General features: G+C 39.4%; 1 protein-coding gene across 4 annotated transcripts in view; it reads left to right on the top strand.

Moving 5' to 3' along the window:
- The window catches only part of LOC135114974 (aminopeptidase N-like), a 53431-nt gene that overhangs the window by 18562 nt on the left and 6954 nt on the right, over positions 1-27915 (top strand). For 3 of the 4 annotated variants that reach the window (XM_064031310.1, XM_064031309.1, XM_064031308.1), the window contains 11 exons: positions 1751-1972; positions 2762-2964; positions 3136-3941; positions 4662-4743; positions 5266-5449; positions 8224-8560; positions 8812-8954; positions 9188-9378; positions 9787-9957; positions 11345-11488; positions 11751-11832. In XM_064031310.1, the coding sequence (XP_063887380.1) occupies positions 1751-1972; positions 2762-2964; positions 3136-3941; positions 4662-4743; positions 5266-5449; positions 8224-8560; positions 8812-8954; positions 9188-9378; positions 9787-9957; positions 11345-11488; positions 11751-11832 (2565 nt within the window). Of the gene's footprint in view, positions 1-1750; positions 1973-2761; positions 2965-3135; positions 3942-4661; positions 4744-5265; positions 5450-8223; positions 8561-8811; positions 8955-9187; positions 9484-9786; positions 9958-11344; positions 11489-11750; positions 11833-27915 lie in introns of those variants that run through there. The other variant, XR_010275734.1, reaches the window with a different exon arrangement.

Below are 27915 nucleotides of genomic sequence, written 5' to 3'. Positions count from 1 at the left end.
TTTATTAAATCCTATTTTGGGGTCCAGATATACTGTATCAACCCATCCATCCCTCTCTTGCACTCCATCTATTATTTTCATATAAAAGCTCAGTAGATTTGTGACACAGGATCTTCCTTTCTTGAATCCAAATTACTTTTCTGTAATTATCTTTTCATCTTCTAGGTATTGCACCCATCTATCTTTAATTGGTATTTCACAAAGCTTGCTTACAATACTTGTTAGTGACACTGGTCTGTAATTTAATGGTTCCATTTTATTTCCCCCATTGTATATTTTATTGTATATATGTCAGCTTTTTTCCATTCATTTGGTACTTTTCCTTCCTTCAATGAGTTGTTGATTATATCCCGTATGGGTTCCTCCATTTGTTCTCTGCATTCTTTTAATATTAATATCCATCCATTTACTTGATCTGGTCCCAAAGCTTTTCTAACATCCACCTCTTCCAACAGTTTCTTGATTTCTTGTCTCTTTATTTGTATCTCCTGTATTTGCTCATTCTGTGATACCACTTTCAGTGCCACAAAATCAGTTTCCTTTGTAAACACAAGCTGAAAACTCTCATTAGTTCACTCATCTCCTCAGTAGTTTCATAAATTCCTCCTTCTCTTTTTAATTTGTTTATGTCATCCCTGTTTCATTTTTCCATTTTATGTATCTGTAGAAGAGTTTGGGCTCTTCCTTGCATTTTCTTACTTTGTCACTTTCAAAATTTCTTTCTTCTTCTCTTCTTATACCATATACATTCCTTGCCTTTCTGTATTCTTCCCTAGTATTTGTGTTCAGTTTTCTCAATTTTTCTCTATGCCCTATCCTTTTCCTTTTTTGCTTCTATACATCTGGCATTATAACATTCATGTTTCCTGATTTTCATTTTATAACTTGGCACAAACTGTTGCACCCCTTTATATTTGTTCAATTTTTTTTTTTTTTTTTTTTTTTTTTTTTTTTTTTTTGCACTACTTTTATCTTCAAATAGCTCTTGCCAGTTAATTTTTATATGAAATTTATCAAGCTCTGCAAAGTTTGCCTCAGCATAGTTCTGTCTCCCATTTCTAAATTGTTCATTCCTGTGCAGCACTGCTTCCTCCTGTAGTACTATTTCTGTGTGTGTGTGTGTGTGTGTGTGTGTGTGTGTGTCAGTGCATCCAATATATACATATTATGTTCACTACAATCATGTAATTAGATCTTTGTTACTTTCATAAGGTCTTTAATGATTCAATGATGACTTGAGGCAGCCTGTATCACACAAATTTCCTTCTCTTTTATGTAGTTTACTGATATGCATTTTTCTCTCTCTCTCTCTCTCTCTCTCTCTCTCTCTCTTCAAGGTAGTAGTTATAGCAGATTAGGATTTGAGTTGAGAAAGCTTCAGTTACACAAGAAAAGAAGATAATGTGAATTAAAATAAGGGATGAGTTTGCAAATGTTTATACCACTTATTATTCAATGCAAATTTTTCCTTGAGCTGGTAAGCTATTTATGACCACATCTTTGATTTCAACTTGCATTATCTTCCTTATTTCTAACCAAATTGAATTTTTCAACACAACCCTGTAATCTAACATGAGAACGAAAGTAAACCCTTTAGTGGCTACACAGAAGACAGGTTATCTTAAGGCCCTATTCAGTCAACAGTGACAATACAAAAAGCACCTCAGTTTTCACTTACAAGTTGAAATAACACCAGTATTATCACTAATGCTTTCACCACTTCATTTTACCAATGAAATTTTGTTCCCAGGATGGCAACTCTACGGCTTCACTTTCATCAAACACAAAAGTCACAGATGTGAGACTGCCTGCTTCCCTCCGACCTCTCCATTACCAACTTCAGCTTCAGCCCTTCGTCAGGGGAAATTTTAGCATCAATGGATATGTACAGGTGGAGGTGGAGGTGGTGACAGAGACCTCTGTTTTTACCCTCCACATGGCTGACATCATCACACACAATGAAACAGTCAAGGTGTGTGCACATTTACTTTGTTAGGATCTGAGCTACACCACATGGTTGTCTCCAGTCTTTCTCTTTGCTGACATTGCTACCTTCATGTTATTTTATTCCAAATATATATACTTCTACAGGAAAGGTTATTTTCTGTCTTCCATGTCCAAGTCTCTGATCAATATATCAATATTGGCAGGAGGATACAATCCCTTAAAGCTCTACTTCACATCTATAGACACATTTTTCCTTTTTCATAACCCTTGCAAATAACCAAATGGTATGCCTATATATATATATATATATATATATATATATATATATATATATATATATATATATATATATATATATATATATATATATATATATATATATATATATATATATATATATTTTTTTTTTTTTTTTTTTTTTTTTTTTTTTTTCATGTTTGTAAAAAACATTTTCTAAGTTTTTCATTCTTTGAATGTTAACATCTTGACCACCATGCCCATGGTGTAGGCAGACATTCTCAGTCAGCATCATCTTAATATACAGGATCTTTGTGTAAGTGTACCAGCCTCCTCACATTTGCCTTGTGTATATATATACAAAATATGATAAATACATAATTCAAATAGGTAGTGACAAACATGTATAACTTTTGGAATCAAAAAATTGAAATTAGTTAAACTAAAGTTTATGGAAAAGAAAATGAGTTGCTACCACTTTTCATAATTAGTACAGACATTGACCTCAAGAAAGTTAACTAAATAAAAGTTGGTGGATTACCCTGACCAAGCTCACCACTGCTAAAAATACATACAGATAGTGGATGCCAGAAGTGCAATGGAGATCAGCATCCTTAAGCAGACATACGACAACCAGCGCCAGTTTTACCATGCCCACCTCCAACAACCACTGACCAAAGGCTGCCGATATGTGTTGTCTATGGAATTCACAGGTTACCTCAATGACCAACTGTACGGTTTCTACAGGTCATCATATACAGACTCAAATGGAATAAAGAGGTATGTGCACATGGAATCCATTAATTGATACAACAAGAATCAAATGTAAACAGTGAAGACTCAGGGCATATCAGAACAAACTATCAGCTCCATTTAACATGTAATGTTCATTGTCCACTAATAATGCAAACTGACAAACAGAGAATGAAGCACCTGTTCACTGTGCCACAGGTGGCTTGCTGTTACACAGTTCCAGCCAACAGATGCCCGCCGAGCCTTCCCATGCTTCGACGAGCCAGCCATGAAAGCCACGTTTGAGGTGTTCCTGGCAAGGGAGACAGACATGTCCGCTGTCTCCAACATGCCCAAAATAAACAGCCGGCCAATAGAAGGTCAGCAGGGATGGATGTGGGACCATTTCAACACCAGTGTTCCCATGTCCACCTACCTTGTGGTATTCCTTGTGTCTGACTTCAGATCAAAGGAGGTCACCACACAGAACGGAGTGTCCTTCAGGACGTGGGCACGAGAGACTGCAATCAACCAGACAAATTACTCACTTGAAATTGGTTCAAAAATCCTTACCTTCTTTGAGGACTACTTCAGTATTCCATACCCACTCCCAAAACAAGACATGGTTGCCATCCCAGACTTTGCATCAGGTGCCATGGAGAACTGGGGGCTCATCACCTACAAGGAGATTTCATTGTTTTATGACCCAAAGGTGTCTTCAGCCTACAGCAAACAGCGGGTGATGAAAACTGTGGCACACGAGCTGGCTCACCAGTGGTTTGGGAACCTGGTAACTCCTAAATGGTGGACAGATCTATGGCTCAGTGAGGGTTTTGCAAGCTTCATGGTGTATGTGTGCATTGACCATGCTGAGCCAGAGTGGCAAATGATGGAGCAGTTAATCATGATGGACTTGCACAAGGTTTTCAGATTTGACTGCCTTGAGTCCTCCCATCCCATCAGCATCCCTGTTGCTCATCCTGATGAGATAAACAAGATTTTTGATACCATCTCTTATGTCAAAGGTAAGTTGGGTTTACCTAGTTGTAACATACAGGCCTTGAGGTAAATGTGTGTAGTGATGTATGTCTCCATAACTCTATTTCTTGACGTATTTTATCACTTTCATCCATTTCTTTGATTTAGGCCTTCTATGCCTCTAAGTGAAAAGTGAATTATCATAATTATTTGTTTTATTATTATTACTATTGTCATTATTATTATTATCGTTATTATTATTATTATTATTATTATTATTATTATTATTATTATTATTATTATTATTATTATTATTATTATTATTACAGTAAAATCCCTCTTATCCGGCATCAACGGGACCGCCGACATGCCGGATACTTGAATATTGCCGGATACTTGAACAGAAGTGAAATTATGTCCACAATCACCACCCTACACTCACACATCTTACCATAACAAAGATCAGCTGATCTTAATCAGCAGCTGATCTGATCAGCTGCTTAAGTGTAAGCACAACACGCTTCCTCTTTTCTACAACTTTAGGCATGATGAAGGCATCAGGCAATAAACGATGCACACGCGGGACTGAGTCACTGAGTAAACACAGTGCAGTGGGCCACGGGTGGCACGAAGCAGTGCGCTCTGGTGACGAGGGGACAAAGTATGCCTCGCGCGGGAATTTTAATCGATTTTATGAGTACGCATTGATTTTTTATTGATTTTAATTGATTTAATTGATATATAACTCAGCCTTTCTAACCCCTCAGGTGCTTCAATAATCCGAATGATGAAATTTTTCCTGACGGAGGCAACCTTCCGCAGGGGTCTCACTAACTACCTGAAAACCAAGTGAGCAGCTGTATACATGACCCCAATTACAGCAGCCATTTTCTGTTTTCTTCTTCCATTCTACATATGATCTGATTTGCCTGCATCTGGTCCACTCAGCTTAGATGTAGGAAATGGGATGGGCCTGTGTAGTATAAGTAAACTGATTCTGCTATTGCACCCTGAAGCTCAATGCTGCACAACTGACCCACCCTCACACACTATGGTCAGGAGGGATTATTCTCCTGCACCCTAGAGGTCTATAGGCTCAGATGTATTATTATTTTATTCTTTAGGGATATCTATGGAGTAAGGTTTGTGAGATTGAGTATGTGCATGTTAATGCCTTGTCTCAGTTATTCCTCTCACAGGGAATGCAAATCTGGTACATAGATTTTGTCACAATGTAAATTCTGTGACTGTGCACCTGAACTGAACTGGAATATGCATGCAATAAACTATCCCTAAATATAAGACCATGTAAAGGAACTATGATGTGGCACCTGTCCTCATGCTTCTCCTCCTCTTCCCATTCCTAAACAGAGCATATGCCAATGCTGAACAAGATGATTTGTGGAACTTCCTGACACAAGCAGGCCACCAGGACTTGACACTTGGCAAGTGTGTCACTGTCAAAACTATCATGGACACATGGACACTACAGATGGGCTATCCTGTGATCACAGTCATGCGAAGTGCTGATGGAGCCTCAGCCACAGTCACACAGGTAATGACTTGGAGATAAATGGAAGAGATATCATTTTATCATCATATTATCTACTGTGATGGAGTCACTCTAATACCAAGTGAACACATAATATGATCAGAGAGATCACAGAGTGAGTATGGGGTTGATGTCAAGAAAGGAACACAAACAATGTTATTGGAATTAGTGTAGAGGTCACTGATGATTACTAAAGAAAGTTCAAGTTCACTATTGTAAGAGATAAATAGTGTACGCAAACCCAATCAGGTATATGTATTAGGAGATTTTAACTCTAGGAATATTGACTGGAACTGGTAGTGGGGGACAGTGAACACTTTCTAAATGTAATTCAAGATAACTTTTTAAAGCCAGCAATCTTGAAACCCAATAAGGGGAAATAATATTTAAGATATAGTTCTACCAAACAGAAATAAAATGGACACACAGGTAGAAGTTTGAGGACAGTTAGATAATAGTATCATCATAAAATTAGGTTCAGCTTGAAATGGAAGGAGCTTCTAGATATAGAAACATAACCAAGATACCTGACTTTAGGATGCAGAGAAGAGCAGAGTGGTATCATCAGCATAGGAGTGGAGAGGACAGTAATTTTGGCTTAAAAGGTCATTGATGAATTATAGAAAGTGGGTGACAGGACGAAAGCCTGAGGAACACTACTGTAAACGGATTTACAAGAACATTGTCTACTACAGCAGCAATAGATCAGACAGAAAGGAAACTTAAAATTAAGTTACAGGAAGGTCAGAACCCACAGGAGGGGGTTGTTTGGAAGTTGAAGCTTTGTGCCAGACTCTGTCAGATGCTTCTGATATGTCTAAAGCAACACTGGAATTTTCAAAAAGATTACCAATATTCAGAGAAGGCTAGATCACCAGTAGAATAGCCATGACAGACTGGCAATCAGATATAAGATTGTGGACTGATAGTGAGATTAAAAAACTTTATAGACAAGAAATTAAAGCAATAAGATATCAGTATGAAAGGTTGGAGTGATCACCATTTTTAGGAATAGATTGAATGTAAAGTAAACTTCCAGCAGGAAGGAAAGGTAGATGTTGAAGAGGAACAAGCCCTGAATCATCCAGAGTTGAAATTTTAGCACAGATTTGAGTAAAGAGTTCAGCTTTAGAGATAGATAAGATGGCAGTGGTGCCATCAAGATAAAATAGAAGAGGGAATGATAAAAAGTTGTTGGAGATATCTTTAAAGTCACAAGAGGAATTAAATCTGAGAAGGTTTTGACATTTTCTAAAGCCAAAGTTTTTAGCTAATTGCAGAACAGTGTTGACATGATTCTGGTCGGTTATGTAAAGTGTATGAGTTTCAGGAGATGGAAGGCTCAGGTACTATTTGTGGGATGCCTCTTTATCATGTATGTTTTGGGTGAGAGAAAGAGTGAGGACTGTATACCTCCATGCCAGACTCAGCACACAGAGATAGGTCCCTAACATGAAGGCAATAATCATTACACAGAATATTAGACTAATACTTCCTCAGGTACCCTCAATTAGCAGAGGTAAAACACCATAGCTATCTTTGCTTTGAAGGATCCTAAGGAGGAATTGGAGTGCTATGGCAAGGTACTTGATAAGGGAGGTAAGGCTATGTGCGGCCTTAATATTAACGAGGAGGACACAAGGTCCAAATGTATTGACAAGGGCAATCAATGCTGACCAGTAACCACTAGGACCCTGATGATCATTTTGGCCTAATCAGTAATTAAAGGGAGAAATCATCCAATTCTCTCACCTCAAGCTATGACAGTACTCCTAAGCTAGAGAACCTCCAAATATTGCACAAACATGACACAAAAATTCTCCAACAGTGAAATCACTCATTGGCTGCACTTGTTTGCCACAAGCTGTACAGGAAAGCAATCTTTCCTTAAGTGAAAATCACCATGAACTACTTCAGAAGCTTTTTAGGACAGCATCAACTGTCTTCACTTGCCTATTCACTGTGAAATACACTAAATCAAGGGTGTTGAACTTTTCCAATTTAATCAAAGACTTTGCTCAGCAGGAGGCTCACAAGCACCTGTTCTGATGTATGGTCCTTCCTTGTATTTACTACAGTGGCCTAATACGCTAAACTTTGGGCAAAATTTTTTGTGACTTAAAGATTAGCTGCACCTAAAAAGATATATCAAAGCAACACTACAGTTTATAGGGGACCAATGAACAAATTTACCTTCATTATATAATTATTTTTGTTACAGTGAAAATAGTTAGATGTTCAGAGGACGATCATATTTTCATCAACCATACTTTCTGTTTATGCATTTCTGTCTTTATGTGAATACTTTTTGCAAAATATAACTGTGTAGTTCCTAGGCAAAAGTATGATATGTCAGATAATAATGAAATAAAGGAAAGGAATAAATAATTGACATATCTTAGTGATTGGTCTATATGATATTATCAAGTTTTTATATAATAAAAGTTTTATTTTCATTAGTCACATTCATGCTTTTGTACTTTATTTCTTTATTGTGTTAAAAGTTGTGTCTAGGCTGTCAAACAGCCAGATTATAACAGTATAATCCCAGTCACTGAATAAAAATTTTTGGCTGTGCTCATGGACAGCAGACATAAGCATTTCTGGAACACCAGAACACATTTAGATGAGCACCACATTTAGTAGTAGCTTATGGCCCAGCATCCTTCATTGCCATGACATTTCTCAAACAGATATCAATTAATGTAACAGATTATTTTATAGCTGACTTACCATAAATAATGTAAAAAAATTTAAATCACTGTTCGTTTCACCAGGAGCGGTTCCTGTTGAGGAAAGACCCCAACTCCAATGACACTCATGTCTACAGGTGGTGGGTGCCACTCTCCCACACCACACAGGCCACTGCTGACTTCAGCAAGACAGCACCCTCCAGGTGGCTCTCAAAGACTGACTCTAAGATCACGATCCGGTCCCTCCCAAACAGTAGTCAGTGGGTAATATTCAACGTACAGGAGACTGGCTACTACAGAGTCAATTACGATGAAAATAACTGGAAGCAGCTGATAAAGCAACTCAAAGCTGATCACACCAAGATCCACGTCAACAACCGCGCACAGCTCATAGATGATGCGCTCAACTTGGCACGAGCAGGTACTTTTGTTGCTTTATTTCTGGTCACAATGTGGTTCAGCCACCATCTCTCCCCAACATGCACATTTGATCTTTCCAGACTTCAGTATGAATGAAAATCTTAGTGAAGTTGTTAAATGCACATAGTGCCAGTGGACATTTTCTGGCTGCTGTCTAGGCTTGCACTAATTAGTGGGAAGTATGGGTGTTTTCTGTTACAAACATCTTTTTATCAATTTTGCGCTCCATGAATTTTGACACTGTATTTTCAGGTCAGTTGTCATATTCCTTGCCGATGGATCTCATTGCATATCTGAAGAGTGAGACTTCGTACACGCCATGGGCTACTGCTCTAAATAACTTGGCTTATATTGATAAAGTTTTCTCTCGCACTGGAACTTATGGATCTCTTAAGGTACATGGCGTAATATTTCATAGCATTATTTTTAAGAATTGGATTCTAAATCACATACATATCACAGCTCAAGCTGCAATCAAACTGAACTATCTCCTTTCTATCCAACATTATTGAAATTTCAATATCAAACCAATGATGATTCATGAGGTCAGCAATAAAATCATATACTATCTCAATATCATCACAGCAAACATTCCCTTTCACACCATTAACTAGCCCATTACCCTCAGAATTTCTTGCTCCGTCTGCTTGGGCTGCAATACAAGTCTATTGGGTTCCAAGACTCTTTAACTGACCCTCACCTTGACCAGCACAAAAGAGTAAAGATACTCAGTTGGGCCTGCAAGCTGGGTCATGAAGACTGTGTGACCCAGTCTGTCAGCCTCTTCAATCAGTGGATGATGAACCCAATGAACAAAAGGTGAAAGAACATTGACAGGAGGAGTGAAATAATCTTTAAGGCATTCTGTTATGTCATTATCTTTCAAAGATTCCAGAGGAGAAAAACATAAATTATGTTTCAAAGGTTAGTAAAACATAATCATCAAGTGCCCCACAGAGCAGCAGGCATTTTTTTCATGGCTATCATAAATTCATAATCCATTTGTAAATATATTTTTGTTCTTTCTCTTCTATGAGGCCAAGAAAAGAAGTCTTTCCCATGAACTATTGAGTCAAATTCTCTAAATAATTTTGCAAACTGAACTGAACTGCATGAATTTGACTGCATGATGCATTCACTCTTCTAATGTGTCTGTATATGCTACCAACAAAATTTTCCTCTAGACTGTCCAAATGGAAAATGTTTGTTATTTTTCACAATTTTCAGCATCATCTCCCCAAACCTGAAGTATGTGGTGTACTGCACTGCCATAGCTGCTGGTAAGGACAAGGAATGGGAGTTTGCATGGAATCAGTACCTCAACTCAAATGTTGGCTCTGAAAAGAGCAGACTGCTCTCGGCTCTGGGGTGCTCCAGGGAGTTGTGGATTCTGTCAAGGTGAGATGATGATATTCCACCACAGGATATCATGATCCTTTATTTTTCATTAAAAAGAAAAACAGGCAGAGTAAAGCAATATCAGATTCTGTTTTCTATTACTGTATGTATCTTCCTTGTTCTATACTTGCCAAAGCCCCTGCCTCCTTCCTAATTTTGGTGGATCAGTTAAATGGTACACTCAATGCTCTCACTATTTTTTGCTAATTCTCTATATTTTAGGATTTTTTCTTTTTGTTACATTATCATCTAGCCTTACCTGTACTAATTTGTTTTTATATCAAGATGAAAATAATAGTATCAAAGTATCAATCCTTTACAAAAATTGTGGAAACAAAAGTATGTGGGAAAATTATCGTGGAAACTGTCTGTGGTAAGCATTAACAGTCATGTTCATGTGCTTTTGCAAGTAATATATGTTATTTGTTCCTAATTTTTCTGAGTTGTTTATATTTCTATTGTATTGTTGCTTTTGTATTGATACTATAGTTTTAAAAATTAGCTTAAGAGAAGGCTAACTGATAATACAATTGAAAATGTTGTAAATATGAAAATACTGGGGAAGTGGAAAGAGCATGATAAAGGCACCAATCAGCTGTAAGGGCCACAGCTTCTAGAGCAACTTAGCCAATGGAAAATACATTATACAGCATGTGTGATACATTGGTGCTGTCATCTCCCAGCATCAATTTTTTTTCACTGACTTAATTTTGCTGCAGTGGATGTTTTCTACTCATCCACTTCCATCTCTAGTTTATTATACATAATTAACTTTGCGAAACAATTTGATTTATCCATCTATCTACCATATCTGATGGCTGTTCCCAAAAACTAAAAGGAGATGGTCATGAAAAAAGTTTCCTCCATTTCTCTAGCATTTGCCTCCCATTTCACTAAAGGTCATAATCCATTTCTCTAGCATTTGCCTCCCATTTCACTAAAGGTCATAATCTTGTACCTCCTGCATCTACCATACTTATACGTATATTCTCTTCATCATTACACTTTCTGAAATTTTTCCATGTAGCCAAACCACCTCAAGGTGCTGAATTTAATTTCACAATCAAATCACCTTTCTTTATCTTGAATATCAATTATGATATACCAATATGCACTTTAATTCATTTCATCATTTATTCATCACACATAGGCACTTATCAAAAAACTCATTTCAACTGTTTGGATCCTTAATACCTGTCTTTCATTCCACATCTACATCTCACAAAAGAATGCAAGCACAATTGAAGAACAAACAGTAGCAGAACTGTTGACACTTTGTCCTACAATACAATGGCTACTGTAAAAATACAAAATATATGATATTAAAGGTGAAGACTCCTCCCAATTACAGCTCCATGTTTAATAACCCAAATGAGCGGCTCACCAGGTACCTTGAGATGGCCTTCACCAAAGACACTGGCATCAGAAAAAAAGATGTAGTCAGGGTGTTCCATTCTGTGGCCTCAAACACTGTGGGAAAAGACTTGGCTTGGACCTTCTTGAGAGATCAGTTGGATGATATTATTGATTAGTAAGTATATCACAATGTTTCAAAATTATACAGTATAAAAGACAGATCTTACATTATATGGATGAAAATATATATGGTTGCCATTCAGTTTTCATGACAAGGTACCACAGCTAAATGTATAACTATAACTTGCTTGAATGTTTACACATACCTACAAGACTTTTAAAAATGGTTCATCATTATCATATAAAAAGTAAGGGTGACATTAATTTCTCATGAACTTATATGATAACTCATTCATACATTATGACTCTCCTTCCAGCATAGGTAAAGGCTTTTCCAGTCTCAAGTGGATGATAAAAGCAACAACTAATGGCATGAACAAGGACCTGTACTTAACAGAGGTAATTAGATACCAAAAAACTTTATCAATGGTTTCACCAAGAAACAGTCTAAAATGTTGTCATGTAGATCTCAATTTAAAATAAGTGTGTGTGTGTGTGTGTGTGTGTGTGTGTGTGTGTGTGTGTGTGTGTGTGTGTGTGTGTGTTTACCTAGTTGTGTTGTACAGGGCATGAGCCAAAGTTCATTTTATCCTGTCTTCATATCCATATTTATCCAGTTTCTCTTTAAACATGTGTACAATGTTTGCCACAACCACCTCTTCCTTCAAATCATTCCAGATTTCCCATTTCTTGATGTCACTCGAACATGCACCCTTCTTTATTTTCTTTCCATGTCCCCTCATACATCTCTCTCTTCCTCCTCCATCTATGGTACCAAGTCACTTCTGTTTATTCTTTCTATATTGTTTACTAATTTGTATGTTGTTATCAGGTCTCTTCTTTCTCTTCTCTTCAATCTTGTAGTGTTGGTAATCTCATCTCTTCAAGTCCCTTCTTAAGTCTTTCAATTCTGGTACCATCTTTGTCACTATCCTCTGTATTCTTTCCAGTTTCTGTATATCTTTTTTTTTTCTATGTGGAATCTAAACTACTGCAGTGTATTCCAATTTAGGATGTATTATGCTTGTTATAATTTTCTTCATCATTTCTTTATCTAAATAGTTAAACACCACCCTAATGTTTGTTAACAAGCTGTATGTAGAGCAGAATATCCTGTTTATGTGCTTTTTGTGTCCTGAATCATTACTACCAAATCTTTTCTTAATTACTTTTCATTATTATTTCTTTTCCCATTTTGTAATTCCATAAAGGTCTTTTTTACTTTTCCTATTTCCAACACACGGCATTTTCTGGTATTAAATTCTAGTTTCCATCTTTGGCACCATGCATGTATCTTGTCAACATCCTTTTGCAACTCTTTGCAGTCATTTTTCATCCTTTATTTTTTTCATTATTTTTGCATCATCAGCAAAGGGGTTTACATAACTATTTTGACCCTCTGTCATATCATTTAAATAAATTTGAAACATAATAGATGCCAACACAAAATCCTTTTGGTATCCCACTTGTCACTTCGAGACAACTTGAATTAATGTCTCTGATTACAGTTCTCATTTCCCTCCCTTGTAAATAATCATCCATCCATCTCAATGTTGCTCCTTATAGTCCTCCTCCATTCCCTAACTTCCACATAAGGCTTTTGTGTGGAACTTTATCATTTTTTTTTTTTTTTTTTTTTTTTTTTTTTTTCCAGATCCAGGTATACCACATCAACCAATCTGTCCCTCCCTTGCACTCCATCTATTATCCTCATGTAAAAGCTCAGTAGATTTGTGACACAAGATCTCCCTTTCCTGAATCCAAATTGCTTTTCTGTAATTATCTTTTCATCTTCTAAATATTGCAACCATCTGTCTTTAATTATTATTCCACAAAGTTTGCTTTTTTTTTTTTTTTATGTAGGAAGGATACTGGCCAAGGGCAACAAAAATTTAATAAAAAAAATGCCCACTGAAATGCCAGTCCCATAAAAGGGTCAAAGCAGTGGTCAAAAATTGGTGTATAAGTGTCTTGAAACCTCCCTCTTGAAGGAATTCAAGTCGTAGGAAGGTGAAAATACAGAAGCAGGCAGGGAGTTCCAGAGTTTACCAGAGAAAGGGATGAATGATTGAGAATACTGGTTGACTCTTGCGTTAGAGAGGTGGACAGAATAGGGGTGAGAGAAAGAAGAAAGTCTTGTGCAGCAAGGCCACGGAAGGAGGGGAGGCATGCAGTTAGCAAGATCAGAAGAGCAGTTAGCATGAAAATAGTGGTAGAAGACAGCTAGATATGCAACATTGCGGCGGTGAGAGAGAGGCTGAAGACAGTTAGAGGAGAGGAGTTGATGAGACGAAAAGCTTTTGATTCCACCCTGTCTAGAAGAGCAGTATGAGTGGAACCCCCCCAGACATGTGAAGCATACTCCATACATGGATGGATAAGGCCCTTGTACAGAGTTAGCAGCTGGGGGGGTGAGAAAAACTGGCGGAGACATCTCAGAACACCTAACTTCATAGAAGCTTTTTAGCTAGAGATGAGATGTGAAGTTTCCAGTTCAGATTATAAGTAAAGGACAGACCGAGGATGTTCAGTGTAGAAGAGGGGGACAGTTGAGTGTCATTGAAGAAGAGGGGATAGTTGTCTGGAAGGTTGTGTCGAGTTGATAGATGGAGGAACTGAGTTTTTGAAGCATTGAACAATACCAAGTTTGCTCTGCCCCAATCAGAAATTTTAGAAAGACCAGAAGTCAGGCGTTCTGTGGCTTCCCTGCATGATATGTTTACCTCCTGAAGGGTTGGACGTCTATGAAAAGACGTGGAAAAGTGCAGGGTGGTATCATCAGTGTAGGAGTGGATAGGACAAGAAGTTTGGTTTAGAAGATCATTAATGAATAATAAGAAGAGAGTGGGTGACAGGACAGAACCCTGAGGAACACCACTGTTAATAGATTTAGGAGAAGAACAGTGACCGTCTACCACAGCAGCAATAGAATGGTCAGAAAGGAAACTTGAGATGAAGTTACAGAGAGAAGGATAGAAACCGTAGGACGGTAGTTTGGAAATCAAAGCTTTGTGCCAGACTCTATCAAAGGCTTTTGATATGTCCAAGGCAACAGCAAAAGTTTCACCAAAATCTCTAAAAGAGGATGACCAAGGCTCAGTAAGGAAAGCCAGAAGATCACCAGTAGAGCGGCCTTGACGGAACCCATACTGGCGATCAGATAGAAGGCTGTGAAGTGATAGATGTTTAAGAATCTTCCTGTTGATGATAGATTCAAAAACTTTAGATAAGCAGGAAATTAAAGCAATAAGACGGTAGTTTGAGGGATTAGAGCGGTCACCCTTTTTAGGAACAGGTTGAATGTAGGCAAACTTCCAGCAAGAGGGAAAGGTAGATGTTGACAGACAGAGCTGAAAGAGTTTGACTAGGCAAGGTGCAAGCACGGAGGCACAGTTTCGGAAAACAATAGGAGGGACCCCATCAGGTCCATAAGCCTTCCGAGGGTTTAGGCCAGCGAGGGCATGGAAAACATCATTGCGAAGAATTTTAATAGGTGGCATGAAGTAGTCAGAGGGTGGAGGAGAAGGAGGAACAAGTCCAGAATCGTCCAAGGTAGAGTTTTTAGCAAAGGTTTGAGCAAAGAGTTCAGCTTTAGAAATAGATGTGATAGCAGTGGTGCCATCTGGTTGAAGTAGAGGAGGGAAAGAAGAAGAAGCAAAGTTATTGGAGATATTTTTGGCTAGATGCCAGAAATCATGAGGGGAGTTAGATCTTGAAAGGTTTTGACATTTTCTGTTAATGAAGGAGTTTTTGGCTAGTTGGAGAACAGACTTGGCATGGTTCCGGGCAGAAATATAAAGTGCATGAGATTCTGGTGATGGAAGGCTTAAGTACCTTTTGTGGGCCACCTCTCTATCATGTATAGCACAAGAACAAGCTGTGTTAAACCAAGGTTTAGAAGGTTTAAGACGAGAAAAAGAGTGAGGAATGTACACCTCCATGCCAGACACTATTACCTCTACCTCTGTTATGTGCTCAGCACACAAAGACGGGTCTCTGACACAGAAGCAGTAGTCATTCCAAGGAAAATCAGCAAAATACCTCCTCAGGTCCCCCCAACTAGCAGAGGCAAAATGCCAGAGGCACCTTCGCTTAGGGGGATCCTGAGAAGGGATTGGAGTGATAGGACAAGATAAAGATATGAGATTGTGATCAGAGGAGCCCAACGGAGAAGAAAGGGTGACAGCATAAGCAGAAGGATTAGAGGTCAGGAAAAGGTCAAGAATGTTGAGCGTATCTCCAAGACGGTCAGGAATACGAGTAGGGTGTTGCACCAATTGCTCTAGGTCATGGAGGATAGCAAAGTTGTAGGCTAGTTCACCAGGATGGTCAGTGAAGGGAGAGGAAAGCCAAAGCTGGTGGTGAACATTGAAGTCTCCAAGAATGGAGATCTCTGCAAAAGGGAAGAGGGTCAGAATGTGCTCCACTTTGGAAGTTAAGTAGTCAAAGGATTTCTTATAGTCAGAGGAGTTAGGAGAGAGGTATACAGCAGAGATAAATTTAGTATGAGAGTGACTCTGTAGTCGTAGCCAGATGGTGGAAAACTCGGAAGATTCAAGAGCGTGGGCACGAGAGCAGGTTAAGTCATTGCGCACATAAACGCAGCATCCAGCTTTGGATCGAAAATGAGGATAGAGAAAGTAGGAGGGAACAGAAAAGGGGCTACTTGCCTCAGACACCTGAGTTTCAGTGAGGAAAAGAAGATGAGGTTTAGAAGAGGAGAGGTGGTGTTCTACAGATTGAAAATTAGATCTTAGACTGCGAATGTTGCAGAAGTTAATGAAGAAAAAGTTGAGGGGGGTGTCAAGACACTTAGGGTCGTCGACAGAAAGGCAGTCCGACCTGGGGACATTTATGGTCCCCTCCCCAGATGGGGACTCCGAGGCTGGTGTAGGAGTCGCCATGATGATTTTAAAATTTTTGGGTGAAGGGTGTGTGTGTTATTAGGTGCTTGTAGTTTTGTGAGGAGGAAGAGAGTTGTCTTTAGAGGGCAGGCTGTGACTGCCCCCTTGTGTTGTGAGACACAAAGGGAAACATTCAGTGAGGTCACAGCTGGGTTTAATGATAAGTTCACAGCACCCCCTGAACAGTGCTTTAGACCTCACTGGGAATAATTATCGTTTCGGCAGGTGTCTCTACTGCCTCCTCCTCCTGCCTCCTCCTCCTTACAATACTATTTAGTGACACTGGTCTGTAATTTAATGGTTCCAAATTATTTCCCCTTTGTATATTGGCACTATGTTAGCTTTTTTCCATTCATTTGGTACTTTTCCATCTTTCAATGAACTGTTGATTATATCCCATATGGGTTCCTCCATTTGTTCTCTGCATTCTTTTAATATTAATATCCATCCATTTACATGATCTGGTCCCATAGCTTTTCTAACTTCCAGCTCTTCCAGCAGTTTCTTGATTTCTTGACTCTTTACTTGTATCTCCTGTATTCCCTCTTTCTGTGATACCACTTTTGGTGCCATAAAATTGGTTTCCTTTGTAAACAGAAATTGAAAACTTCCATTCATTAGTTCACTCATTTCCTCAGTAGTTTTATAAATTCTTCCTTCCCTTTTTAACTTGCTTATGCCATCCCTATGTTTCATTTTCCCATTTACATATATCTAGAATTGTTTGGGTTCTTGCATTTTCTTATTTTTTCACTTTCAAAATTTCTTTCTCCTCTTCTTATTATACCATATTCATTCCTTGTCTTTCTGTATTCTTCTCTAGTATTTTCATTAAGTTGTCTCATCATTTTCTTCCATACCCAGTCCTTTTCTTTTTTTTTTGCTTCTACACACCTGGCATTGTACCATTCATGCTTCCCAATTTTCACTTTGTAACTTGGCACAAACTGTTGCACCTCCTCTCTATACTTGCTCCAAAACATCTCATATTTTTCTTGCACCACTTTACTTTGAAATAGCTCTTGCCAGTTTATTTTTCCATAAAACTTATTAAGTTCTGTAAAGTTTGCCTTTGCATAGTTCTATCTCCCATTTTTGTATTGTTCTTTCCTGCGCAACACTTTTTCCTCCTGTAGTGCTATTTCTATTATCACATGATTGCTTCTTCCCACTGGACTCAGACATTGTACACTCAGCAACATGTGCAATTAGAACTCCAGCTGACGTGAGCATCACACTGCACAAACTGGCAACTTGCCCCTTCTCTGTCTGAAAAAAATATTGCTGGTATTGGGTGTTCTGGCTATGCTATGGATGGACCAGGCAAGGTTTAAGAGAAACTATTAGGACAGTTTCAACCAAGCAAATAATCGCCATTTTTCTTTATCCATTTTTCTATTTCTGCTAGTGCTAAACAAAAGAAAATGCATTTGTTCAGAGTAGATACACTACAATACCCCCAGCAAGTGATGAACTAGTGAGGAATGGAAAAAGAACTTACTTAAACAAGACAGTCTTTTTCTGTCGTGTTCATTATACCGTATGACAGAGTAGCCAGCATATGGAGGAAGTATGCTGATTTAACTCTGTCTATAGCTACAGTATCGTGCTTAGCATTATGGATAATGATGATGTTTTTATGAGTTCCATGGACTGCTTCAAACAGTCCATCATAGGGTTGTTGCAGTGGTTTCTTGACTGTCCACATGAAGGACCTTTCACATGGCAGATGTCTTTGGTGAACTCCGAGATGTACTTGATATGACGTAGCTGTTGAGGAGTGTAGGAGTTCTTGTTATTAATGAAGAAGAGGGCGAGTGGTTTATGGTCCATGTAAACATGGAACTGGTGACCTGTGATAAAGTAATGGAACCTCGTGATGGCTCTGGATGTAGCCCTGTCAAATGCACTGTAGTTTGTCTCAACGCTGAAAAACTTCTTGGAGAAGGATGCAATGGTTTCCAGGCTTCCTCTGTGAGTTGCTGGAGGACAGTGCCAACTCCTGTGTTAGATGCATCTGTGGCAATGGAGGTAGGAGCATCTGGAGCGGGGAAGGTGAGCATAGCGATATCAGTCAGTGCTTGCTTGGCAGCAGTAAAGGCGTTAACTACTTTGGCAGTCCATTGGAGTGTGATGGTGGGTTTGATCATCTTGTAGAGTGGCTGAAGTAACAGTGAGCATTTTGGCACGAAGCGGTTGTAGTAGTTTACCATGCCCAGAAATTCTTTGAGCTAATGCTGTATCAACAGCTTGGGAAACTGTTGGATTGACTCACACTTAGACTGGAGCAGGATGATACTGGATGATACTGGTGGAAGAAACTGTATGCCCCAGGAAAGTAATTGTAGACGCACCAGACACTTTTGGTGAACTCGATGGAGGTGCTGGCGGTGTGAGTCCTCATCAGGACTGGCAATTAGAAGATTATCTATGTAGCTGTAGCAGAATTCCAGACCTCTGATGACTTCATTGATAAAACACTGGAAGGTCTGGGCAGCCCTGCATAATCCAAAAGACATACGGACATATTCAAATAGGCCAAAAGGAGTGATTAAGGCCATCTTTGGGATGTCCACTAGATTGACAGGTATCTGGTAAAATGCACTGACAAGGTCAATTCTTGAGAAGGCCTTGTTGCCATGGAGCTGAGAGAAGAATTCCTGGATGTTGGGCATTGGGTACCAGTCCATAATAGTGCTCAAGTTGAGAGCATGATAGTCACTACACAATCTGATATCGCCATTCTTCTTCTTGACAATGTGCAAGGCAGATGACCAATTACTGGAACTTGGACAAATGATGCCTTGCTGCATGAGGGACTCAAACTCGACCTTGGTGACACAGAAGTAGTCAGGAGCAAGACGGCAGGCTTTGGCATACACTGGTGGGCCAGTGGTTTCAATGTGGTGCATGACGTGGTGCTCCACTGGTTTGGTTGCTGAGTAAGGCTGTGTGAGAGTTGAGAACTTGATAAGTGTGGCATAAGGATCATCGTTGCACACAACAGAGATCTTGGTGCTTTCTTTCAAGATGAGGCCTGCAGGGGCTGTGATGTGGGTGAGTGGATCAAGCAGGCAGCAGCATTTGATATCTACCAGGAGGTTGTACTGATTAAGGAAACCCACACCTAGTATGGCTTGAGACACTGCAGCCATGTAGAAAATCCATTCAAAAGAGGGACGTAGACCTAACTTGAGCAATAAGATTTGATGCTTGTACACTGGAATGGCAGTGCTGTTAGCATAGAGTTGTGCAACTTGAGGCAGGGATCTCTGAGTAGCTGTGGCCGGTCGGCAACTAACTTCTGCTCCAGTGTCAATGAGAAACTTGTGGTTTGTTAGCGGATCATAGTGTACTTAAATGGTGAACACTATGCATCCCTAGTGCTTGTCGTTGCCATTTAAAGGTTGATTGTTCCTGTTGGGAGTGGTAGAGCTGCAAGGTTGCTGACACTTGAAAGCCTTATTCCTGAACTTCTTGTGGTAAAAGCATAGTTGGTCTTGAAGCCTTGTGGTAGCCAAGGATTGAAGGCATGACAGGACGTGGCTTTCAGGTCCTCATAAGGGTATAAGAGGAGATGGCTGCGCTGATGATGTCAGAGACTTGAGAAAGGACATCTGGAGGTATCAGTGAGACTGCATGGGTGAACTTGATTAGGTCTTTAGTTATGTTGGAGGTCTTAAAGTTGCACTCAAGGATAGAGAACCACACAGAAGGGTCCTGGCCACAGAAAACTGGACTTCTGAAGGCTACTGCCACAGTAGCACTGTCGGGGGGGTTGCCACCTTCAAACTTGGGGGTTTGAATGGTACCGCCTTGCACCACAGTGGCAAGCTATGGGTTTGTGAAACGTGTAGTCAATGATAAAAACCAGGAGCAGAAGTGCATGCACTAGTGCTGGCAACAATGGATCAGAGCACGTGCACAAGGACACAGTAACACTTCACACGGTTGTAAGTAATCCATGGATGTAGTAACTGAAGTAAATCCACAAATGAGTACGCGAAGCTGTAGTAATCCACAGATGAAAGCACAAAGCTATAGTAATCCATGGACGAAAGGACGAAGCTGTAGTAATTCAGGGAAAAGCAATACACCCCTGGATGGTATGTAATCACTTTAATGTCATGAGATGAGTAGGGGGGTGTGAAGCGCAGTGAAGGAACAAATGCTGGCAAGGGAGATGGGGGGCATGAGGTGCAGGGGTGGGTATGAAGGACACCCACATGAGAGCACAGGAGAGAACAATGTAGCAACCATCATTGGTGCATGGACGTTAAAGGCATCAGGGGAGAATGATGCAGCAACCATCGTTGGGGAGTGGACGCTGAGGGCATCAAAGCGGGGCAGCAGAACGCCCCTTAGTGTTTCTTGAAGATGTCAGGAGGCAGTAGGCACCTGCTGAAACAATAATTACTCCCAGGGAGGTCTAAACCACTGAATCATGGGGTGCTGTGAACTTATCATTAAACCCAGCTGTGACCTCACTGAACATTTCCCTTTGAGTCTCACAACACAAGGGGGCAGTCACAGCCTACCCTCTAAAGACAACTCTCTTCCTTTACACAAAACTACAAGCACCTAATTACACACACAACCTTTGCTCAAAATTCAAAATTATCATGGCAACTCCTACTCCAGCCTCAGAGTTCCCATCTGGGGGAAGGGACCATAAATGTCCCCAGGTTGGACTGCTCTTCTGATATCGACCCTAAGTGTCTTGACACCCCTCTCAAGTTTTTCTTTATTAACTTCTGCAACATTTGTGGTCTTAGATCTAATTTTCAGTCTGTGGAACACCACCTCTCCTCTACTAAACCTCATTTTCTTTTCCTCACTGAAACACAGGTGTCACAGGCAACTGACAGTAGCCCCTTTCCTGTTCCCTTCAACTTTTTCTGTCCTCATTTTCAATCCAAAGCTGGATGTTGTGTTTATGTGCGCAACGACTTGACCTGCTCTCGTGCCTACACTCTTGAATCTTACAAGTTTTCCACCACCTGGCTACAACTATAGAGTCACTCTCAAACTAAATTTATCTGTGCTGTATACCTCTCCCATAACTCCTCTGATTATAAGAAGTTCTCTGACTACTTAACTTCCAAAGTGGAGCACATTCTGTCTCTCTTCCTTTTTGCGAAAATCTCATTCTTGGAGACTTCAATGTTCACCCCCAGCTTTGGCTTTCCTCTCCCTTCACTGACCATCCTGGTGAACTAGCCTTCAACTTTGCTATCCACCATGACCTAGAGCAAATGGTTCTACACCTTACTCGTATTCCTGACTGTCTTAGAGATACACCCAACATTCTTGATCTTTTCCTAACCTCTAATCCTTCTGCTTAAGCTGTCATCCTCTCTTCTCCATTGGGTTCCTCTGATCACAATCTCACATCTGTATCTTGTCCTATCACTCCAGTCCCTCCTCAGGATCCTCCTAAGCGGAGGTGCCTCTGGTGTTTTGCCTCTGCTAGTTGGGGGGAGCTGAGGAGGTATTTTGCTGATTTTCCTTGGAATGACTACTGCTTCCATGTCAGAGACCCATCTCTGTGTGCCGAGCACATAACAGAGATGACAGTGTCTGGCATGGAGGCGTAAATTCCTGACTTTTTCTCGACCTAAACCTTCCAAACTTTGGTTTAACACAGCCTGTTCTTGTGCTATACATGATAGAGAGATGGCCCACAAAAAGGTACTTAAGCCTTCCTTCACCAGAATCTCGTGCACTTTATATTTCTGCCTGGAATCATGCCAAGTCTGTTCTCCAACTAGCCAAAAACTCCTTCATTAATAGAAAGTGTCAAAATCTTTCAAGATCTAACTCCCCTCATGATTTCTGGCATCTAGCCAAAAATATCTCCAATAACTTTGCTTCTTTTCCTCCTTTATTTCAACAAGATGGCACCACTGCTACCACATCTATCTCTAAAGCTGAACTCTTCACTCAAATCCTTGCTAAAAACTCTACCTTGGACAATTCAGGGCTTGTTCCTCCCTCTCTACCATCCTCTGACTAGTTCATGCTACCTATTAAAATACCGTCCTATTGCTTTAATATCCTGCCTATCTAAAGCTATTGAGTCTATCCTCAGGATAGATTCAATAACTTAAGGAAGAATCTTAAACATCTATTACTTCACAACCTTCTATCCGATTTCCAGTACAGGTTCCGTCAAGGCTACTCTACTGGTGATCTTCTGGCTTTCCTTACTGAGTCTTGGTCATCTTCTTTTAGAGATTTTGGTGAAACTTTTGCTGTCGCTTTGGACATATCAAAAGCTTTTGATAGAGTCTGGCACAAAGCTTTGATTTCCAAACTACCATTCTACAGCTTCTATCCTATCCTTCTCTGTGTAACCATCTCAAGTTTCCTTTCTGACTGTTCTATTGCTGCTGTGGTAGACAGTGTCACAATCCCGGTTATCTTTCCAAGAAAGTGGACGTTACGCTGATCCCAGAAAGTTTTAAAGGTCTGAATTTTTAAAGGCCTCGAATACCTACATGACCTATCCAAATCGTCAGCTATTAAACCCTCTCACAAAATCCTTACCTTGGCACACACTAGGAATCACCTCAATACCAGATCAACGTTGGGGTAAAAACCACAATTATTCTATATAACAGGATATATGAATAATAATGTTAACTTACAAATAACATGAGGTAGTACACATTACAGGAAATTCGAGAACAAATTTCTAACCTAGACCAACACAGGAAAATTCCTACACTCACTCACAATATATTCCCTTTTTCTCAGGCTCTTACATCGCCTCCCTTATTGCTCAAAGGTTATAAATGTCAATATATGACATTCCCATCACTTCACAAAGCATAAAAACCCTTTTACGCCTTCATAGACCACTGAAATATTTTCCCCAACTGCAGGAACTTCCCCAAATGCTGTCACTGCATCATTAATTAACAATTCCCATATTATAACTCCTCAAACCTCACAAGACGGCATCACCATCATAGATCACCTATAACACCATAACACCGCCCCCAAAGACGCCAGTAACATCATAACATCACCACAACCCCAACCACAAAATGGCTGCCTATTAGCACCAACACTATCCCTCAAAGTGACATCACTGACACAACTCATCAACCAGTTTAGGTTAGGTTAAGAGCTCTAGATACCACAAAAGACTCACCAACCTGATCCTGGATATCAGGGTTATACCACCACATCACTAATACCTCCACACACACACTCCATCACCACACTACACCCAAATTTATCCCCTGAGAACTCTGCCGTTCCCAATTCCCTCAGGGCCTCTGGCGCTCTGTCTCAAGAATTTGCTGATTCGGATACAAAATCCAAACACATATCGCCTCTCGCTTCAACACATTCCACCTCAAATACACCTTTTCCCTTACATATACATACATATAAAGAACTTAAATTACAAAGAGAATAACACTACATGATATAAAATGAGTAAATAAACATTATATTAACTTATAATTAAGAATAAAGATACGTTTAGATGGAAAACGGAACACAGGGCACACTAAGAAAACGTGTTTCTTCTCAGGGGAAACTTGGCCAATAACATGACAACGGTCACTGTTCTCCTGAATCAATTAACAGTGGTGTTCCTCGTTGTTCTGTCCTGTCACCCACTCTCTTCTTATTATTCATCAATGACCTTCTAAACCAAACTTCTTCTCCTATCCATTCCTATGCTGATGATACCACCCAGCACTTTTCCACATCTTTTCAAAGACGTCCAACCCTCCAGGAAGTAAACAGTTCATGCAGAGAAGCCACAAAACGCCTGACATCTGATCTTTCTAAAATTTCTGATTGGGGCAGAGCAAACTTGGTATTGTTCAATGTCTCAAAAACTCAATTCCTCCATCTATCATCTTAACACAACCTTCCAGACAACTATCCCCTCTTCTTCAGTGACACTCAACTGTCCCCCTCTTCTACACTAAACATCCTTGGTCTGTCCTTTACTTATAATCTAAACTGGAAACTTCACATCTTATTTATAGCTTAAACAGCTTCTATGAAGTTAGGCGTTCTGAGACGTCTCCACCAGTTTTTCTCACCCCCCACAGCTGCTAACTCTGTACAAGGGCCTTATCTGTCCATGTAATGAGTATGATTCACATCTCATACCACTCTTCTAGACAGGGTGGAATCGAAAACTTTTCGTCTCATGAACTCCTCTCCTCTAACTGACTGTCTTCAGCCTCTCTCTCATTGCTGCAATGTTGCATCTCTAGCTATCTTCTACTGCTGTTTTCATGCTAACTTCTCTTCTGATCTTGCTAACTGCGTGCCTCCCTTCCTCCCATGGCCTCACTGCACAAGTCTGTTCTTTCTCTCACCCCTATTCTGTCCACCTCTCTAATGCAAGAGTTAACTAGTATTCTCAATCATTCATTCCTTTCTCTGGTAAACTCTGGAACTCCCTACCTGCTTCTGTATTTCCACCTTCCTATGACTTGAATTCCTTCAAGAGGGAGGTTTCAAGACACTTATCCTTCAATTTTTGACTACTGCTTTGGATCCTGTTCTCGGACTGGTATCTCAGTGGGTTTTTTTTTTTTTTTTTTTTTTTTATTGCCCTTGGTCAGTGTCCCTCCTACATTAAAAAGAAAAAAATTTTGCTGAGTGAGAATTCTTTGGCCTAAAGTACAACTGCACAAGCCTTGCTTGCAGAGGTGCAGCCTATATTCTCAGGGGTAATCAGATGAATACGATGGATTGGTTACAGTTGCAGATTGTCATACCAGAGAAGGACACCCCTTGGATGGCACTGTCAAGATGCCACCTTAATCCATAGTATAATCCTCTGGGTCACCAAATGTTGGTGGTATTAGGTGTTCTAGCTATGCTATGGATGGACCAGGCAAGGTTTAAAAGAAACTATTAGGAAAGTTTCAACCAAGCAACTTATCATCTTTTTTCCTTTATCCATTTTTCTACTTCCACTTGTGGTAAACAAAAGAAAATGCAGTTGTTCAGATCAGATACACTACAAAAATTTGCCAGGAGAAAATAACTACATGGTAACTTAGATTAGCTCTCATATGTGTTTGAAAGCACAGAGTAACGGATTCACTGACACATTGACATGAGGGAAAGTTATCTTTTGTAATTGCTCCTTGTTTTGGCTAACAAAACAGCTGTGTTTGTTTTAAACAAAGTGTTCTACTGAGGTGATGTGTGATGCCTGGAAAATATACAGGCTATGATTACATAGTACGAGTGTTTGAATTTCACTAGAATGATGAAACAAATTTAAAAATATGCCACATAACTATTAGCATATGCATAGCATAACTATGGTGATGGGCATTCCAAAATGTTTATTTTTTTAGTTGTTTTGCTGTAAGATGAGGATATACCTTTACTTGTCTCTTGATACCATATAATGTGTTGTCAAACACTTCAGGGGACCCCACCACCATGTTTGTGATGAGACACATCCTCGCATCCCTCATCGCCCCATTTCTTCACCAGCGCACTTACAGTCTTTTCATTGCCAATAGTTATGCTGTGTATTTTTAAAATTTTTCACCATTCTAGTGAAACTCTAACACTCATACTATGTAAATGTGGCCTGTATATTTTCCAGGCATCACACATCATCTCAGTAGAACTCTCTGTTTAAAACAAAGACAGCCATTTTATTAGCCAAAGCAAGGAGCGGTCACAAAAGATAACTTTCCCTTATATCAACATGTGAAACACTGAATCTGTTATTATATGCTTTCAAAAACATATGAGGGCTAATCTAAGTTACCATGTAGTTATTTTCTCCCGGCAGATATTTTCAGATCGAGAAGGGGCAAGTTGCCTGTTTTTGCAATATGACACTCATGTCAGTGAGTCACTCAGTCAGTGTTGCTGACTGTATACTTGGTCTATTTTCTGGGGTTTTTGTAAACACTAAGTCCAACTGTTATGGTTCTTCTTCTCCTCTGCATCTTGTAGGTTCATTCACCCACTGTCTCATTGTATTCACCATCATGGTTTGCATAAGTTCTTCACTCCATGACTCAACATTTTCTTTCACTTCCATCTCTTCTCAGTTAATTCCTTTAGTGTTGAAGTTGCCTACTAAGAGTAATTTGTTACTTTTCCTTATCATTTTCTCTAAACTATTTTTTGTTTCTAGTTGCATGATTTTATATCTATTGGTCTCTTATGCATTAGTTCTTGGTGGTATGTATGTCACAATAACTTTCCTTTTTTCACTTCCTTTGATCTTAATCACAACACTCAAAGTTTCAGCCATTCCATCACCATATTCCACTTCCTCAACAACAATATCCTCTTTTACCAATATCATCACTCCTCTTCCTCCCTTTCCTTTTCTGTCTATCCTTCCTTTTGAATATCTCAACTTTATTTCCTCCTTTAGTTTACTTTCCACTAAACACACCACGTCCGGTTTGTTATTCTTTACATGGTCTTTAAGTTCCAAAAGGCTCAACACCAAATCATTTACATTTGTATACATAATTTTTAAGCTTCCACTCGGTGATCTTTGTGGCATCTTTTTGCCACTATTTCCTCATTTTCATGTCCATAACTTTCCAAATGAATCTATTCGCTTGTTCCTGTGTTCTCTCACTCGTTTTTTGACAGGGCCTCAACTCTCAACTCTTTGAGTTTACTTCTCTCTTCTTTGTTCATGTCTCTTTTTATTCATATTTCCTTCATTTACTTCTTCTACTTCCTTACTTCTACTTCTTCTTACTTCCTTCTACTTTTGCCAATTTTCCTGTTCTTTGCAAGACGAGCTATTTTCATATGTAGGTTCTTCTCCTTGACCCCAAATACCACCATACACATATTTCTCTCACAAGTTTACTTTTTTCCTTTATGATTTTAATCACTTGGTTTTCCACAACCTTATTATGTTCCTGTTGCTATTGCCTTATTATCTTCATATCCACTTGCTTTTCTTGTTCTCTCTCTTCTTTTCAATTTTTTACTTCCTCTGTCACTAACTTTTTCACTTCTCCAACTTGGAACAACCTGTCTTTCTTGTAGAGCTTTCTTTAACTCTTCATTCTCTTTCTTAAGTTTCTTGATTTCTTTACAGTACTTCTTGTTTAAGCCCACTATTTTTGCCATCTCTTCTCTCTGTTCTCAGTTTTCTTACTCTCTCTCTCCTCTTATTCTTCTCTATTATATCACAGGATATCTTTTTTTCCCACTATCACCATGATCTTTCTTCCTTCCATGCCTTTATCATCGTTGTTAAGCTATATATTTCTTCTTGTATTTTCATGTTCTCTTCTTCAATTTGCCACATTCATTTATTCATACAGTATGTGCATATTGTAACAATGATAAGACCTCATTTGGAATATATGGCAATGATATGGTCTCCCAGCACTAAAAGGGACATAAAAAAATACAGAGAATACAACAAACAGTGACAAAGTTACCTCCAACCCTATCAGACTCACCATATGAAGAGAGACTAAAGAAACTAAACCTGTCCACTTTGGAAGAGAGAAGAGAGAGAGAGGTGATCTGATTGCCTTATATCAGATTTTGTCGGGGTATGAAAAATTGGACTTGAGTGATTTGGTGG

Source organism: Scylla paramamosain, chromosome 28 (assembly GCF_035594125.1).
Source record: "Scylla paramamosain isolate STU-SP2022 chromosome 28, ASM3559412v1, whole genome shotgun sequence".
Lineage (NCBI taxonomy): Eukaryota > Metazoa > Arthropoda > Malacostraca > Decapoda > Portunidae > Scylla > Scylla paramamosain.
This window is presented reverse-complemented; position numbering and strand designations above follow the sequence as displayed.